This window comes from Bactrocera neohumeralis, chromosome 5, assembly GCF_024586455.1.
Source record: "Bactrocera neohumeralis isolate Rockhampton chromosome 5, APGP_CSIRO_Bneo_wtdbg2-racon-allhic-juicebox.fasta_v2, whole genome shotgun sequence".
Classification (NCBI taxonomy): domain Eukaryota; kingdom Metazoa; phylum Arthropoda; class Insecta; order Diptera; family Tephritidae; genus Bactrocera; species Bactrocera neohumeralis.
In genome coordinates this window covers 49,605,969-49,621,667 of record NC_065922.1, presented here as the reverse complement: position 1 = coordinate 49,621,667, position 15,699 = coordinate 49,605,969, and the positions used below count along the sequence as shown (strand labels likewise).

General features: G+C 38.4%; 2 protein-coding genes across 3 annotated transcripts; one reads left to right on the top strand and one right to left on the bottom strand.

Annotated features, from left to right (window-relative positions):
- Positions 1 to 220: 220 nt before the first annotated feature.
- On the top strand, positions 221 to 13,435 carry LOC126760522 (protein halfway). Its single transcript, XM_050476216.1, has 7 exons — positions 221 to 782; positions 8,650 to 9,353; positions 9,412 to 9,652; positions 9,723 to 9,845; positions 9,914 to 10,075; positions 12,591 to 12,701; positions 12,769 to 13,435. Exons 1-7 carry the CDS (start codon positions 711 to 713, stop codon positions 13,048 to 13,050), a joined length of 1,695 nt encoding a protein of 564 aa, XP_050332173.1. The 5' UTR covers positions 221 to 710; the 3' UTR covers positions 13,051 to 13,435.
- LOC126760521 (probable ATP-dependent RNA helicase DDX52) lies at positions 13,312 to 15,671 on the bottom strand. Of its 2 annotated transcripts, none has more exons than XM_050476214.1 (6): positions 15,469 to 15,671; positions 15,164 to 15,391; positions 14,581 to 15,092; positions 14,177 to 14,510; positions 13,811 to 14,121; positions 13,312 to 13,748 (listed from the first exon to the last, which is right to left on the bottom strand). In XM_050476214.1, exons 1-6 carry the CDS (start codon positions 15,544 to 15,546, stop codon positions 13,436 to 13,438), a joined length of 1,776 nt encoding a protein of 591 aa, XP_050332171.1. In that variant the 5' UTR covers positions 15,547 to 15,671; the 3' UTR covers positions 13,312 to 13,435. The 2 variants fall into 2 exon arrangements, with proteins under 2 accessions (XP_050332171.1, XP_050332172.1); XM_050476215.1 differs by having other exon boundaries at positions 15,164 to 15,385.
- Between the last annotated feature and the right edge of the window lie 28 nt (positions 15,672 to 15,699).

The window sequence follows — 15,699 nt, the reverse complement described above, 5'->3', positions numbered from 1 at the left end:
TGTAAATTTCTTTAAAAAATTATTTACTACAAAGCGTATTGTGCCTAAGTTTAAAACATTTTAAATAATTGCAAATAATAATGAAATTAAATAATATTTTCTGCTCTAAAACAAAAGAATTGCGTCTTGGCAACTCCGATTCTTATTATTTATTTCATTGCTTTTATTATTTTTTACATGTCTACTTCGCCCCAATCTCTTTTTGGTTCAGCGCCAATTTCTCACAATCCAGTGTGTTGGGGCTGTTTATCGCTTTAGCTCCTCCACAGTTGATGAGCGGCAACAGCAGTGAATAGCAAAACAAAATGAAAGTGTAAAATGTGAAGCAACTGGTGTCGGTGAACTAACTTGCTTGAATGCTAAATAATTGAAAATCAACGATATAGCTTTCAAGAAAAGCCGTCCATGATACAAAACTAGCAAATACGTCTAGTAGTAAACTATACTGTTCCAAAAAGCGATGAATTTGTATGTATTTAATATACATATTCACCATTTTTATAATGCATATTTGCTACAGTTTTAAATGTAGATGAAAGATAATTTTGTTGAATCATTTGCATTATTGTTTCATTGTCTATTTTGTGAGAAACAAATATAATAAAGACGTACAAAGTGTACACAAGCGGAAAAGTGTAAAATATTTGCTTATTAAATTGGTCATAAATTATTATAATGATGGTATTTGTTGCCATCGGCATTTAGAGTGAATGTTTTCAATAGACAAGTTGTTTATAAATTTATATAAAATGGAAATATTCTACAATCAGTTGGATAAATATGTAAGTACCAACATGCCTAAATAATTATTTTAAATACAAATTATTGTAAATACATATGTACGTACTCTGAATATACATATGTAAATATATAAATATGTATGTAGGTGTGAAGTCATACAAGTTAAAAATTACTGATAACAATAATTTTGCCAATATGAAAAAATGTGTCTTCAGTCTACGTACTTATTTTTAGGATGACAAAATATAAAGTCAAGTGCTTTTAAAGTTGGACTTGGGATGCAATAGCATTCAGTTCTATCTATCATTCTTATACATACTTATGTATATTGACAAATTTTGTAATTGCATGTGAGTATCGTACTTTTACATTCAAAGTGCTGCCTCAATGCTTTCAATAATATCTATTTATACATATCCCAAGTAGTGCCCAAGAACTAAAGATAATATTGTCGCGCTATATTAATGCAATTTTTTATATAGTATACTAAGTCTTACGCACGTATAAGTATGTATGTATATACATACGTATGCATTGTTTACAAATACGGTGTTAAGTAAATATAGTTTTTTGTAAAGAAAATAACTGTTGAAATTTATTTAATAATTGTTTTAGAAGCAACAGGTGTGTCTGTTGTTGTTAACGATCTCAAAGTATACATACATACATATATCAAGTTTGCCAAGTAGTTTATAACTCCCAGAAATAAAATATACATACATACATATATGTATGAAATGATCGGCATGATGTGCTGAGTCAATTTAGCTGTGTCGTCTGTAGGTACATATCGAGCTAGGCCAACAGTTTTTGGGATATCGATCTGAATTTTTATGAACTTTATTTTCTTTAGAAGAAGGAACTTTCTCCGAACACCCGATATCGCCATTAGCCATAGCTGCCGTACAAACTGATAGATCAAAACCCAGTCCTTACATTAAAGACTTTTTTGTCATACAATCTGATTCAGTTCATGATGATGAAGTACTGATTCGACGGAAATAGTAGTAAAAGGTACAATTGAAGGCTGCGCTGCACTTCGGACAGGGAACCAGCTGGATAGATAGATAGATAGATAAATGTTATGAGGTAATGCACCGCGACCTAGGGTCTATTGTGCCCTCTACGATATCACATGTCTTCCCAGAGTCCCAGCAGCCTGAATAGCTCTAGGAGTTTGCCGGGCGCTACTGAGGTGATGTGATCCCTGCTGATATAGATGGAATCCATGGCCTTAAGCCTTTTTCCACAGATTGTTGTGCAATCCAGGATTAGGTGTGCTGGTGTTTCCTGTTCCAGGTCGCAGAACCGGCAGTTAGCACAGGAGACTATGCCCATGTTGAACAAGTGCTTCCTGAGCCTGCAGTGCTCGGTTGCACAAGGACAGGCGGTTTAGCCTTTCTATGCATTCCTCAACTAAAAGCGATTTGATCTCATATGATGAAATCGCCTTTAGTGCCGCTTGGCTATCACTGAGAATAGCTATACGCTGGTTGCGATAGTTGCGGCTGAGGTTGACTTCAGCGCACTGACCTATGGCAAAAACTTCAGCCTGGAAGATACTTGGGAAGCAGCCCATTGGTATGGACAGCTTAGTACGCGGTCCCGCAATACCTGCCCCAATACCCTCCGGTGTTTTTGAGCCATCAGTGTACCACTGAATGGTACTGTCTTCCAGCAGTCTTTCCAGCGTGGAATCGCTCCACTCCGTCTTGCTGCCGAGAGTAACTTTGAAATTTCTTTTAAAGTTTATTTTCTTCGTTGTGCCGTCCTTTGGGAGGAGGACTAGCGGTGTGCTTTCCGCTAGTACGTCCATCTGTCTGGAGGACATTAACTTTCCTCTACCGCAGCCTTCTGCTGACATTAGCAGCATGGTGTGGTTTGCTGCATGTTTTATCACCTGGTGCAGCGGTGTGAGCTCCAATATGACTTCCAGTGCCACAGTGGGACATGTGCGCATTGCCCCCGAAGCACAGACACAGGCGAGGAAGGCGCAGATCGCAACCTCGCCATTATCCAGCGAGTAACCAGCTGGATGTTCATATTCATCATATAATCACTTACTCAACGAGATCTTCTTAGCATAAGACAGATTAACATGCAATATCTTTTTCGATGTTTGCACAGACAATTGTTTGAAACAAAACTATGTCCTAAGACATTAAAGAAGACTTTCTAACAATTTGTTGTACTTGAAACCAAGAATTGAAATCATTCACAGAGACGTTCAATAATAATTCCCACAACAACCGGTTCTACGATACCGGAATTAACTCGGAATTTATTTGGCCAAGGGATAACCGTGACAATCACGACTTTTACAACTGAACTATTTAGTAGGATCAAAGAAATAATTGATTTTATGGGCCGGGAAGTCATATGTATCGATAGCTACAATCTAAGAAACTAAGATTAACAGCTTCTTAGATCTTCTGAGATGTGCTGGTTTCAACGTGTTGGTAAAGATTGCGAGCGAGATAGTGGTGGGGGCCTAGCCTTCATCTTGCATCACACAGTGTAGTATCATCTTATCGATCGGCATCGACGGCAGGGACACTACACTAGAATGTCAAGCTTTGCTATCCGGTTTGGCGATGTCGAAATATTTAATTTATATATCCTCCAGTTATTAACAGAATTTCATAATTGACTTTGACCGATATGTCTTATCTGACAGTTGTGAAAAATGCCTTCACTTAACTGCTGTATGGAAAATCGGAGAGGTTGTCCCACTGGTGAAACATGGGAAGCCTGCCAACCCAGGGAAATCTTAACGACCGCATTGAAAACATTAAATCTCTTCCCTGCCAAATCCACTGCCACCCTATTTTAAACTGTAGGAAGGAGTCCATACTGACCACTAACTTTTCAGTTGACTTCACTCCACACACAACCGTGATTAATTCAAAAGTAGGTCGCTATTAGGCGACTTAGGGACAAGTGCAAAGGATTGTTTTTGGCAAAGTACAAAGCAATTGGCCGTCCGGTCATTAAGTATGACGCACAATAAGATCACTTGAAATCAGCAGGACGCATATGAAGAAAATGCAGAACATTGCATCTCAGACTATAACAGGATGTTTTCTAATGTCTCCCATCGAACATCTTCATAGTGAGGCCCATATGCTCGCTATCAAGGAGCATAATATTCTTCTCTCTAAGCAGTTTCAGGTGTTTTCGCAGAAGTGACCTCCATGACAGTTAACATGTAACAAAACAGTGTCCGGATAATCGTTACAACAATAAAAACCTCCTATAAATTTCTACCCTTATGATCTCGAGTATGGGTATGATCATTACCCACTACAGACGAAATGCTCCAAATAAACATCTTACTTTCATGTCACAAAACAGTGTCAAAATAACAACATTATAATGTCTTATTTTAAGAAATAAGTCTTAAACTTTATTGCTTAGTAACGAAATAATCTTAATCTTATCATAAGTGAATACTAAAACAAGAAAAAACGTTAACTTCGGTTGGACCAAAGCTATAATCGACTTCACAAATACTAAAACCAAGGGACTTGTTCGCTTATATACGGACAGACGGACATGGCTATGTCGATTTCTCTCGTTATGATTAAGTTAGGAATGATGTGTTTATTTCGGTGTATTCTAATTGTTCAAAACTAAACTAATATATCTAAGGCACCGAAACTACTCTAGACCACTGATATCAGTTGATGGATCGGTGTTCCTGTTTTTCTACGGTCGACTGTAGATTTTAATTATAATCAAGTAGTTTTGTAGATACCCGTAGAAAGTGAAAATAGTTTAATTATTGCTATATGAATTTATGAAACCCCGCTACCTATGTATTAGATTACCCAGATTTGCAAATTGTTGAAGTTAATATTTAGTCAACGTGAAATAATGAATCTCATTTATGTTAGTTCAACACAAACAAAGGTGTAGAAGTTAATTATAGTAACTGTTAACCCAAACAACGTTTCCAAATAAAACCTGATAAACAACAGTTTTGTGATAAAACAGCTTGAAGTTATCACCTGTGCTCCTAGGCGTGAACAAATCTTCTTATACAAACCTAAATATATTTTTATGTACATACATACATACATATATACTATACATGGGTAGTCAACATGTAGTCGAAATTCCTTATCGAAAATTGTACTTGTACAAAGCTGTGTATATGATGTGCAAATAAGTATATGTACATAAGAGTGTGGCATATAATAATATTAATATATTATAAAGTAAAAGATAGGCTGTTTATACATATTACATATACTTACATATATATTTCGAAGAATTGAACTTTAATTAAAATTTTTCGTTGAAAATTTATTATTGTATATAGATAAATAGCTACCAAATGTTCTTGGAAATACGAAAAAAAAATCAGTCTTTCCGTCTAATATTAAATATTTAAATACCGTAAGAAACCGTATATTATTTTACCTAGTCTTGCCATAAATTCTGTTACAGTTGACAAATTCGCCGAAAAAAGTTATTGGTTTTATTATAATTTGTATGCAGTTCTTCTTCTTCTTTATTGACGTATACACCATTTACGCGGTTATAGCCGTGTTTACAACGGCGCGCCAGTCGCTCTTTCTTTTCGCTGTTTGGCGCCAATTGGAGATTCCAAGTGTAGCTAGATCATTCTCCACCTGGTCTTTCCAACGGAATGGAGGTCTTCCTCTGTTTCCCCCGGCAGTTTTATAAAAAACAAAAATCCTCAAGCAATTAACAATCAAATAATTTGAGATTATTGAATTACAATGCTGTTATCATTGCATTTTTTTTGCTATTCTGATATCGCCATATCATATTGGCTGCTAATTAGCTGAAAGTGTGGAAGCAGAATACTTCCAGTTTTCAATCTATTTCCAAAGCGTAAAAATTTAATTATAACCTTTCCGCTTGACTACGTCAGAGAGCGGTTTGTTTATTTTTGAACAAGTGCCTATGAGGTATAGTGTGGCGTTACTAATTAAGTCAACTCTAGAAAAGGCACAAATAAGGGCAGGTTGGACAAGTGGTACTTCACACAAATCATACATATTCTGTACTTATCTATTTTTGTATAAAAAAACAGCTTCTATTCCATTTTTTTATTAAAACATATTTCTCTAATTCAGTTTTTTTAAGATATTTATGCAAAAAAAATAAATTATTACGATCACTTAATGTAAATCATTCTTTTATTTATCCATTTTGCTCGTCAATAAATACGAAATATGTTAAATAATGTGTAAATTAGCAGTTGTGTGTGATTTATATGTGCCTTAAAGTGTGCACACCTCCGAAATTGTGCTAATAACTTCATGAATTATTCATAAATATGCACTAAAGAGCGCAGCAAACAAGCGATTAAAGATTTCACTCACAAACAAGCTGCTTGGGGACCAATTGTGTGAAAATCAATTAAATATACATAAATATGTACATATATACATACGGACATACATACATATATACTAACTTTAAATACGTTACATTGCAAGCGTTATATTAGCGTCGCGTGGGTTCAGGGCGGCTATTTTCATTTTAACTTAACACTAATCTACGCATTAGTAGAGCACATTGGCAAGTGTCATCCATCAATTAAAACCATATCGTCTGGTAATACCTTGAAGTTCATACATACAGTATGTATGTTTATTTCGGGCCCGCGCGTCATCTGACGCATCTCTAAAGGATATTACCGCTCCCAAAGCTTTTTGTAATTCCAACAATGTTAGTCCTCAGCGGGTGCAGGACAGTATGTCAATAAGTAGCAGCAATAAAATCAATTACAGACCTACCCAATTTCTATGTAGCTTCTGCCGTTAACTGGTAAACCCACAACAGTTATGCTAATTGACGTATACTGTACAACCCATCATCCTTTATGTACACAAAAAGTTTTGCCAGCTGCTCCTACAAAACAAACAAAAAAAGACAAAACAAATATATTTGCACAGCGCTAATTGTCCCAGTAAAAGATTGGTCGCAACCGTCGACCTAGCGAACTTTTAATACCTTAAAGGAATAAATGTAACATTTTGGCTCGTTGCGTGTAACACCGTCTATTAGATACTCTTGCAGACTAGAAGAAAATCTGCTTAGAAAATTTGTAAAAAAAAGCTTTAACTTAAGGGGTTGCCGAAAGTCAGAAAACCTGAAATAAGTTTGGCATCCCACCAGGGGTAAGGTGGACGTCTGACGACACACCTAAACGTTTAGGAGGCCCATTGTCAAACCATTGGGACTAAAAACGCCTCATTATATTTTGTCCTTTCTAAACCTACCCGTCCTTCTAATGAAGTTGACCTGTTACCACTACTACTAGAGTTCTTATATCATTCCTTTTGAGTTTTATTAGTCGGCATGTGGGACCCATATTCCATTCAAGCCACATTTGTCTGCATGTTAAGCGAGTAAGGGATTGACTCCACCGAGATTCAACGATATTTACAACATGTTTGTCGATAAAATATCTGCAAGTAGTCAGAGGGATATAAATTCCAACCTTTCTTGAGTCTACTTGTAGGGTGATGCCTTCTCTAGCTAGTTCATCTGCTTTACAGTTGGCATAAATATCGATAAGTCTATTGTGAAATAGGACGTTATATCTGGCAAAAGGTTAACACATTAACATCGGTGACACCCGACTTTACTGATTACAAAGCCGATTGGCCATCTATATATTTATATAAATATATTACTTGTTGTAAGCATATTTTACTCAGGGATGCTAATGAGCCACGCTTAGACCAGTTTCGGTTCTTGGAGATGCCAGATGGAGTGCCGTTACGTAGTCCAAGAGGTTTAGTCATCCTTTAGGACACCAACACTTGACGCGGATTTTAGCACGTTCTGTAGCCTCGCTAACTATACTTCTTTCACTCTCTCATACTGTGGGCCCCCAAATTCTTGAAGAGTTGCCTTAACAATGCATGACAAGTGCACAAGATATGCTCTATTGTTTCCCTGCTGCCTTCCTCTTAATATTTCTACGGTCATCTCAATCTGTCAGCCCCATTCTGCCGGCGGGCACCACCACCAGACTGTGACCAATCCAACCATGTTCGTAATGTCTCTTCCATTGATATAGGTTCCAGTTTTGCACCCCGGTCATTGTGTTTTGACCTTCCTGCCAATGCTCGCCTCCTGATCGTCGTATAGTCAATGCATAGGTTTGCCAATGTCGGTCACGTTTTCGGATGACAGACAGGTCTACTCAACCGGAACGGACCCAGATTATTATCCGGCCAAGGACTGTCAACTTCGCAGAATTCTGCCGTTACCACAACCTCCCACTATCTCACTGCCGCCGATGTCTTTATGACCTGGCACCAAGTAGAAATGAATTTGGCGACCCCCTCTGCTGCTGCCCTTCTTCCCGAAACATTTTTGCCGATATTATATGCCTTGATTGCTGGTTAGCTGTTCACGTAGGTATTAACTCTGGATTTGTCTGCGACTTTCCCAATAGTAAATAGCCGATTTTTCTGAAGGTCTAAAGGTGCAAGATTTTGTACTAGTTCGAAAACCGCCGTGATTCTTATAGCACCCGTTATGCCGAGCGTTGCAAGCTAAACCCTTTCCATTGGCTTCCGGTAGGTAGATTTCCGCATACCTGTCCACCAGTAGAATTGGTCTTACTATATCTGTGTAGCACCGGTGCATGAGAGAGGGAGAAAGCCCCCAGGTTGTGCCAAGCATACAAGACATTTTCAGCCTTTTCATACTCTTTTATCCACATTGTGGTTCCAAAGCAATTTGCTGTCCAAGACTACCCCAAGGTACTTGGTGCGCTCCTTGAGAGGGAGTTCTGTCCGACTTATCAAAGGAAGACTCTATGGAGGGATTTTATATAAATTTTGTATTATATTTGGATTATTTAAACAATTATTAAACATCAACGTTGCCTCTTAATATGTTAACTTCTTTTAGACATGCCAAACACAAATTCTTTTCGTGGTTATATGTTTGCTCTGCTGGCCAGGGTCTTACGCATTACCACATCCTGTTGAGGAGCCAATGGCGTTGCCACAAGAGCCACTACCGAATGGACTGATAGATTTTCAGCCACCACCTCCACCGAACTTATTGCCGTTGCCAAAGATTGTGCCCACTACCAGCCTGCCGCCAGCTGAACCAGAGATAACCGAATATCGTCCTCAGTGCTTCTACGCCGAGGAGGAATTATGTGACAAAACTCTAGAGAATTGGAATCAACAAACTTACGATCAGCACACACACTTGGGCACCTGTCACTGTCGACCGTACACCAATATGCCCACGTCATGGTATTGCTGCAATGTAACACACATGTCGATGATCTCGTCCTGCAGTAACACAACTACCTGGACAAACTTACATATACGCAATGTCACACTGCATGAATTGGATTTGTCGAATTTCCTCTACCAGAAGCTGCAATCGCTCGCCATCACCGACGGTAACATCACCAAATTGGTGGGCAGCTTTTCACGATTCTCTTCCATCAAGTGTCTGAATGTGTCCAATAATAATTTGTCGGAAATTACGCAACGTGGCTTAATACCGCCGACGCTGAAAGTGCTGGATATATCGAAGAACAATTTGACGAGCATACCGAACTTTAATCAAAATCAGAATATAACTGTAGATGTGAGGTGTGTATGATTATTGTTCATTTATTTCTTCTAAAAAAAAATAATTTTTCACTTGCAGTGGCAACAACAATATGCTTTGTTATGACATATACAATTCCATCTTTCGCGATTCGCTGATGTTCGTCAACCAGCAAAACTCGTACTGTTTGCATAATTCCACTTTTCGTTGGTTCAATTCAACCGACTTGATATCTATCAAAGAGCTAGTCAAATCGCGACCGTTGAACACCGACTGCCCCATCATACCTGGTTATGGCAATTGTACTTGCAAGAAGGAGCACATGGTGACCACTTTGTCGGTAAATGCTATGAAATTCATTCATTAGTCTCGCTTTAAAACTCACCAAATGCCACACTTTGCCTTTACAGGGCGATGAATCGGAGGCGACAACCAAAATCATATCGGAAGTGGACTGCTCTAATCTTGGGCTAGTTGAGCTGCCGCCAAAGCTGCCAGAAAACACGTTCTCACTGAATGTTTCGAACAATAAGGTTGTTATTCAAATATTATCATTACTATATTTGTTACAATTTTTTATTAACTCTTTTTTTTTCAATAGATTACAAGCATCGGAAAACATTTTCATACAAATCCGACCTATCGTAGCTTAATTTACCTAGTAGCGGACAACAATAATATTTCCAAAATATACGATTTTGAAGGAACCACCTTTATGGAGCACTTTCAAAGGCTTTATTTGCGCAACAATGCTATCAGCAGTGTAAGTTTCATAAAAATATATTCAGTTCAGTTCAGTTTGGCGAGATCAATTGATCAAAGTCGTATATCCCATAAAGTATACATACAGTTCAATTTCTATAACTCGAACTTCTATAACTCAAAGTTCTCCATCGAATCGAATTGACAATAGAAGTCAAATTTCATACAAATTTTTTTCCATAACGAGCTCTCTCTAACTGGAAATGTTTTTTGTGGATTATGGTGATGGAGTCTAGTTCTGGTTTAGAGATATCGGTTTTATATTTTGGACACGTTCTTTTCTTCTCAAGAAGCTGCTTATTTGTTGATGTTGTTGTAATGGGTACCTAATTCCCGTTAGAATGCTAAGGATTAGATAAGTTGTCATCGAAGTCATCCAACGGGAGGCACAGAAAACGTGCTGTTTCGGCGGGGACGGACCATTAGGAGAGGGGTGTCAGATCAGTGAGGTTGGTGGGGTCGATTCTGGATAAGTAGGAGCTTAGTATCCAGAACGTAGTTGCGAATGTGTCACTCTCGTTTCTCGCGGCAACTCGAGCTCTTCATCTTAAATGTTTGGTGGTTTGACTACAAGTATTTCATTCACTGAGAGGGAGTCGATGAATCAGTTAATGGATGCACTGTAAATGGCGGTCAGGGCATGTCTGAAGTTTGTTGCGTCTGAAATCTGGTCGGCATATTGTTTTATGTCGTCGACGCAGTTAAGGACCTTTTAATGGTCCTGGCAGGCGGTTCCGTTCCCAGCAGTAGACTGCAAGGATGATTTCTGCGAAAACACCCCAGCAGAAACAGTGTGGAGAGAAGTTCATTATGTTCCTTAACTAGGAACATACGGACCTCACTGTGTAGGTGTTCAATGGGAGACATCAAGAGGCATCCTGTTATAGTTCGGAGTGCAGAGTTGTAACATGTTTGTAGCTTCCCCATCTTCGTTTCGCTGCATCCAGGCGACCATATTGCTGCGGCGTAGTTAAAGACTGGCCGGCCAATTGCCTTGTATGTTGTCAACAACGTTTCTTTGTCTTTTCACCATGTGCTGCCGGCTAGCGCCATGAGAATTTTGTTGCGGATCTGTACTTTAACAATAATCGCGGTCGTGTGAGGAGTGAAGAGCATAGGCTGTCGAATGTGACACCTAAAATCTTCTAAGAAAGTCGGAATTTTAACGTCATCGCCTGCAATATCAAGGTCAAGTCTAAAATCTTCTAAGAAAGTAGTGAATTTGGTCGCTCGTGCAATATCAAGGTCAAGTGTGTTCCTTCGTGCAGTTAGAAAGATATGGTCGCTGTGGATTTGAGTGACAGCCAGTGTGTTTGGTTCCGATCATCAGCGAAAGTGATAGAAAGATCGGAGAGATTGAAGTTTACGTTTGAGCATAGCGGAAGAGGACACCACCCTGTGAAACCCTTTCTTTAATTTTTCTCAGTTTTTAGTTTTTACCTCGAAATATTACGGATGATTGACAACCGTACAGGTAGTTCATGGTCCACCTCTTCAGTCCTGGAGTGAGCGTAGTTTTTTCGTTGTCCTCCAGCAGCGTTGTGTGACTGACTGTGTCAAAGGCATTTGACAAGACTAACGCTACGACAATCGTTCTCTCGCAGGGTGGTTTCTGGTATCTGTGCGTTTATGGCGCTTAGTGCTGTGATACACAGGTGGTGTATGAAGGCCTCAAGTGTCTTCACTACTGGGGAGTAAAAAGTTATCGGACTTCCCTTTGTTGACGGGTTTCAGTAGGTATTTGAAGAGTGGTCAGCGACAGGTTGAGGACCTTGGTGAGGTGACTTCCGTCGAGCTAAGATTCTTTAGCATCAGCATGTTGATTCAATCAGGGCCAATGGATTTGGACGATTTCATTCGATTTTCATTTTCCTCATCGGTGAAAGTAAGTGGTGCGCAGTCTTTTGGCATTTTACGCAGCCGTCGGGTAATACATCGTTTGCCTTTGCCTACCGAAGGGTGCAGCATAAAATACCGGCAAAAAAAACTGTTGTTGTTGTTTTAACGGAAATTCAATCCCCGTTGGGATGGTAAGTGTCGTTTGTATTGTCGTCGATGTCATCTAACGGGAGGCCCAAGAAACATGCTGTTTCGACGGGGTCGGACCAAAGGGAGGAGGGTGTTAGATGAGTAGGGTTCGTGGGGCATGCAAAGAGGTGGTCAGTGTCATGCGGAGACTCGTTGCATGCACAAAAAAATAGCTCGCGCACTTCTTCGGGTCCGAAGAGGCATGGTCATTGAATTGAATTTCAACTCGGTCATCATGTCTCTTCGGATTAGACAAAGTCTTGACAGTAGTCCAAAGCTTACTCACCCCGGTTGAAAGGTTACAGGACTTCAAGTGCTCTATCCATTTCATCCGCTTATATTGGTTTACCATTTGACGGATCTCCAAATTGAGATTCCTTATTCGGGGATCACAGGGATCGGCATGGCGTAAGGGGTCGCATTATATCATTTATGTTCGTCAATTTATAGAAAATCATACGATTTTACTCCTAACTTCATAATTTCAGATTCCCGAATATTTTTTGAGCAACGTATTGGATAATCATGATGTTGGACGCATTATCTTTCTCGGCGGCAATGAGCTGAATTGTGACTGTAATTCAGCTAAAACATTGAAGGTACATAAATACGAAATTGAAACTCAATAATTAATTATTAAAAACTATATGTGTCTTCTTTTCCCAGTATTGGCTGTTGGAACACAATCGTGACATCCCTGATTATAATAGCATAAGATGTCGGAATTTACCACAAAATGTTATGGAATTGCGCGAAAAGAAATTGTGCCAATCGCCGCACGATTGGACCGATTACATTTATTATTTGATAGCCACCGAGGTGATTTTGCTAATTGCTTTAATCACAAAAGTATCCTACGATTACTGGGTATTCAAAACCGCCGGCTATTTGCCATGGCCAGCTAGTAAAATGCCAAAATTACCATGTGATTGGCTATGTGAATCTTAGTGTGCCCAATCCAGTGTGAGAGGGGAGGCAGAAAGACAGAAGACTACTGAAATAACCATCGAAAATTTTTCAAAATATACATGCATATTAAGTAAGGCTAGTTAGCTAGTTAGTTTTATATCAGCATATTAATATTTATTAAATGTGCCTATATTAGTACAGTAAGGGGGAGAGAGAAACACAATAAGTGCAATTTCCATAAAGTGCCTATAAAAATTGTCTACAAAAACAAAAAATAAGAAATTATGCACAAAAAAATAATTACAGAGTAACATATTTACAAACGTTTTTATTAGACATATGCTTATACATACATATGTATATATTATTTGTAAATAAAAAATAATGAATTTCACCGAATTTATGTAAAAATATTTCTAAGAAATTATTGCTGTTTTTTCAATTTAATTTTTTTGCTTGTCGAAGGCTGTGAATTAGAAGACTTTTTCGTGTTCAATTTCGTTTTGCTAGTCTTTTTATCAAATTCAGCACTGGCCTTACGTTTTTTCGCCATTGGTTTTGTATTTTTCTCAACATTATCTTTTTCCTTTTCCACATTCTTCGATATACGCGTTGATATGCTATCACGCTTTGGCGCATGGCTTTCCAGCCACTTTCTTTCGCTTTTCCGTTGTTTCTTCATAGCTAATATGAAATCGGGCACTTTCCCATTAGATTCCTTAATAATATTTGCAATGCTGGAAAGGAAAAGTTATTAGAATTAATGACCGTAAGTAAGTCATTATTTTAAATTATGTACCTTCTTAAATTTGGCGTGTCATTTTGCGTGAAGAATGTTATGGCCTTGCCGTTTCTGCCCGCTCGGCCAGTACGACCAATACGATGTATATAAGAAATCACCGATGGTGGAAAATCGTAGTTTATAACCAGATTAACACCTTTAAAATCTATGCCACGACCCATTAGTTCGGTACATATTAGCACCCAAATGTGACCTTCTCGAAACGCGCGTACACAATTGTCACGTTGCTGCTGTGAACGATCAGCATGTATGAGGTCGACATTGATGCCGTCGTAAAGCAGCTCCTGGAAGAGTTCCTTAGCACGTTCCTGAAATATCACTTCGTTTTAGAATAAGTGTTTTTTATAAGATATATTCATTTACTTTGCTTTGCACAAAAACCAACACGGGCGGTTTCAGTCCTTTGCGTACCATATCTCTTATGGCTAAAAGTTTCCCACTCTCGGAACCAACAAACAGCAACTCTTGTTCAACGGAATTCGTAGCACTATTTTCATGACCAACTATTACACGCGCCAAGTTGGGAAGATTTTTTATCGCCCACTTCGCCACTGGAACTGTGTATGTCGCACTGAAGAGTGCCAACTTCTTTTTCTTATTTGTACAAGCCGCTAAAATAACATCGACTTGGTCTTTGAAATTATTTATGCCTTCCTCCATCAACCGATCCGCCTCGTCAATGACCAGCCATTCGACTCTGTAATATTTAGATTAAATAAAAATTCGAGAATTGGATGATTATATAAAAATTAAGAATTAATACATACTCAGTTAGATGTAGAGCGGGTGGTTCTTGCTCCAAAAGAAAACGTACGCGATTCGGTGTGGATATAAGTATGTCATACTTCTTATTCGCATTACCAGAAGTCTCATTGTTGTTGTTTGCTTTTGCTTGGAAGTGTATTTTTAATGCTGTCTGATTTGCCAATTGTACGCATTCTCTATAAATTTGTGCTGCCAATTCGCGTGTAGGTGCCAACACAACCGCACGGAACCCCACCTTACTTGGCTTGCGCAAATCATTGATAATAGGAGCTAGAAAAGCGATCGTTTTGCCTGAACCAGTTGGTGCTGAAGCCATTACGTTGCGTCCCTGTAACAGCAGCGGCATTGCCTGCATTTGTATAGGTGTGGGTTTCGAATAAGTGGCAGTTGTGAGATTTTGCAACAGACGGTCAGACATGCCATATTCATTTTTTAGGTCTTCAAATGTAGTGACAGGTGTGGGAATATTCTTACCACGCACAGTAATTAGATTTTCTTTACGTATCGTTGTCACCTATTGAGAAATGATATTATACCAAAAAATAATTTATGTTCATAAATATTTATTATTTCAATAATACATACCATTTCTTCATGAAGTCTTGCTTCCCTTTCTTCTGGGGTGACTGTCTTTTTAGGTTTCTTTGATATTTGTTTAACATCATCTTTACCATTTATGTAAGTAAAAGACTCTTCTTCCTCCTCAGAACTGAAGCCGTCCGAGCGAGTTTCCTCTTCGTCACTCTCTGCTTTTTTAGAAATTATGGATTGTGCTGTTTTGTTTTCTTGTATTTCTCCAGTCGTGTCCTGTTTCTACAGATATGTGCAAATAAAAATATAAATATCTATTTATTTATTGTTTATTAACTATAAATAGAAAAGGTTCTTACCGCTTTGATTGCAGTTTTAGGTTTTGAATTAAACCGCGCTCCTCTTGTCAACTGTAGAAATATATCATGTGTATCCATTATTATTAATTGGTCTTTCACTTTAAAATAAGGTAAGTTTCCACTTTAATTCTTAAAGTTTTCTGTTAAATTTACTACTTTTATTTGTTTATTAAAAAAACTCGCGAAAAGATTGACGCACGTGTTTTTCCATTACACACAAATAATAAACAG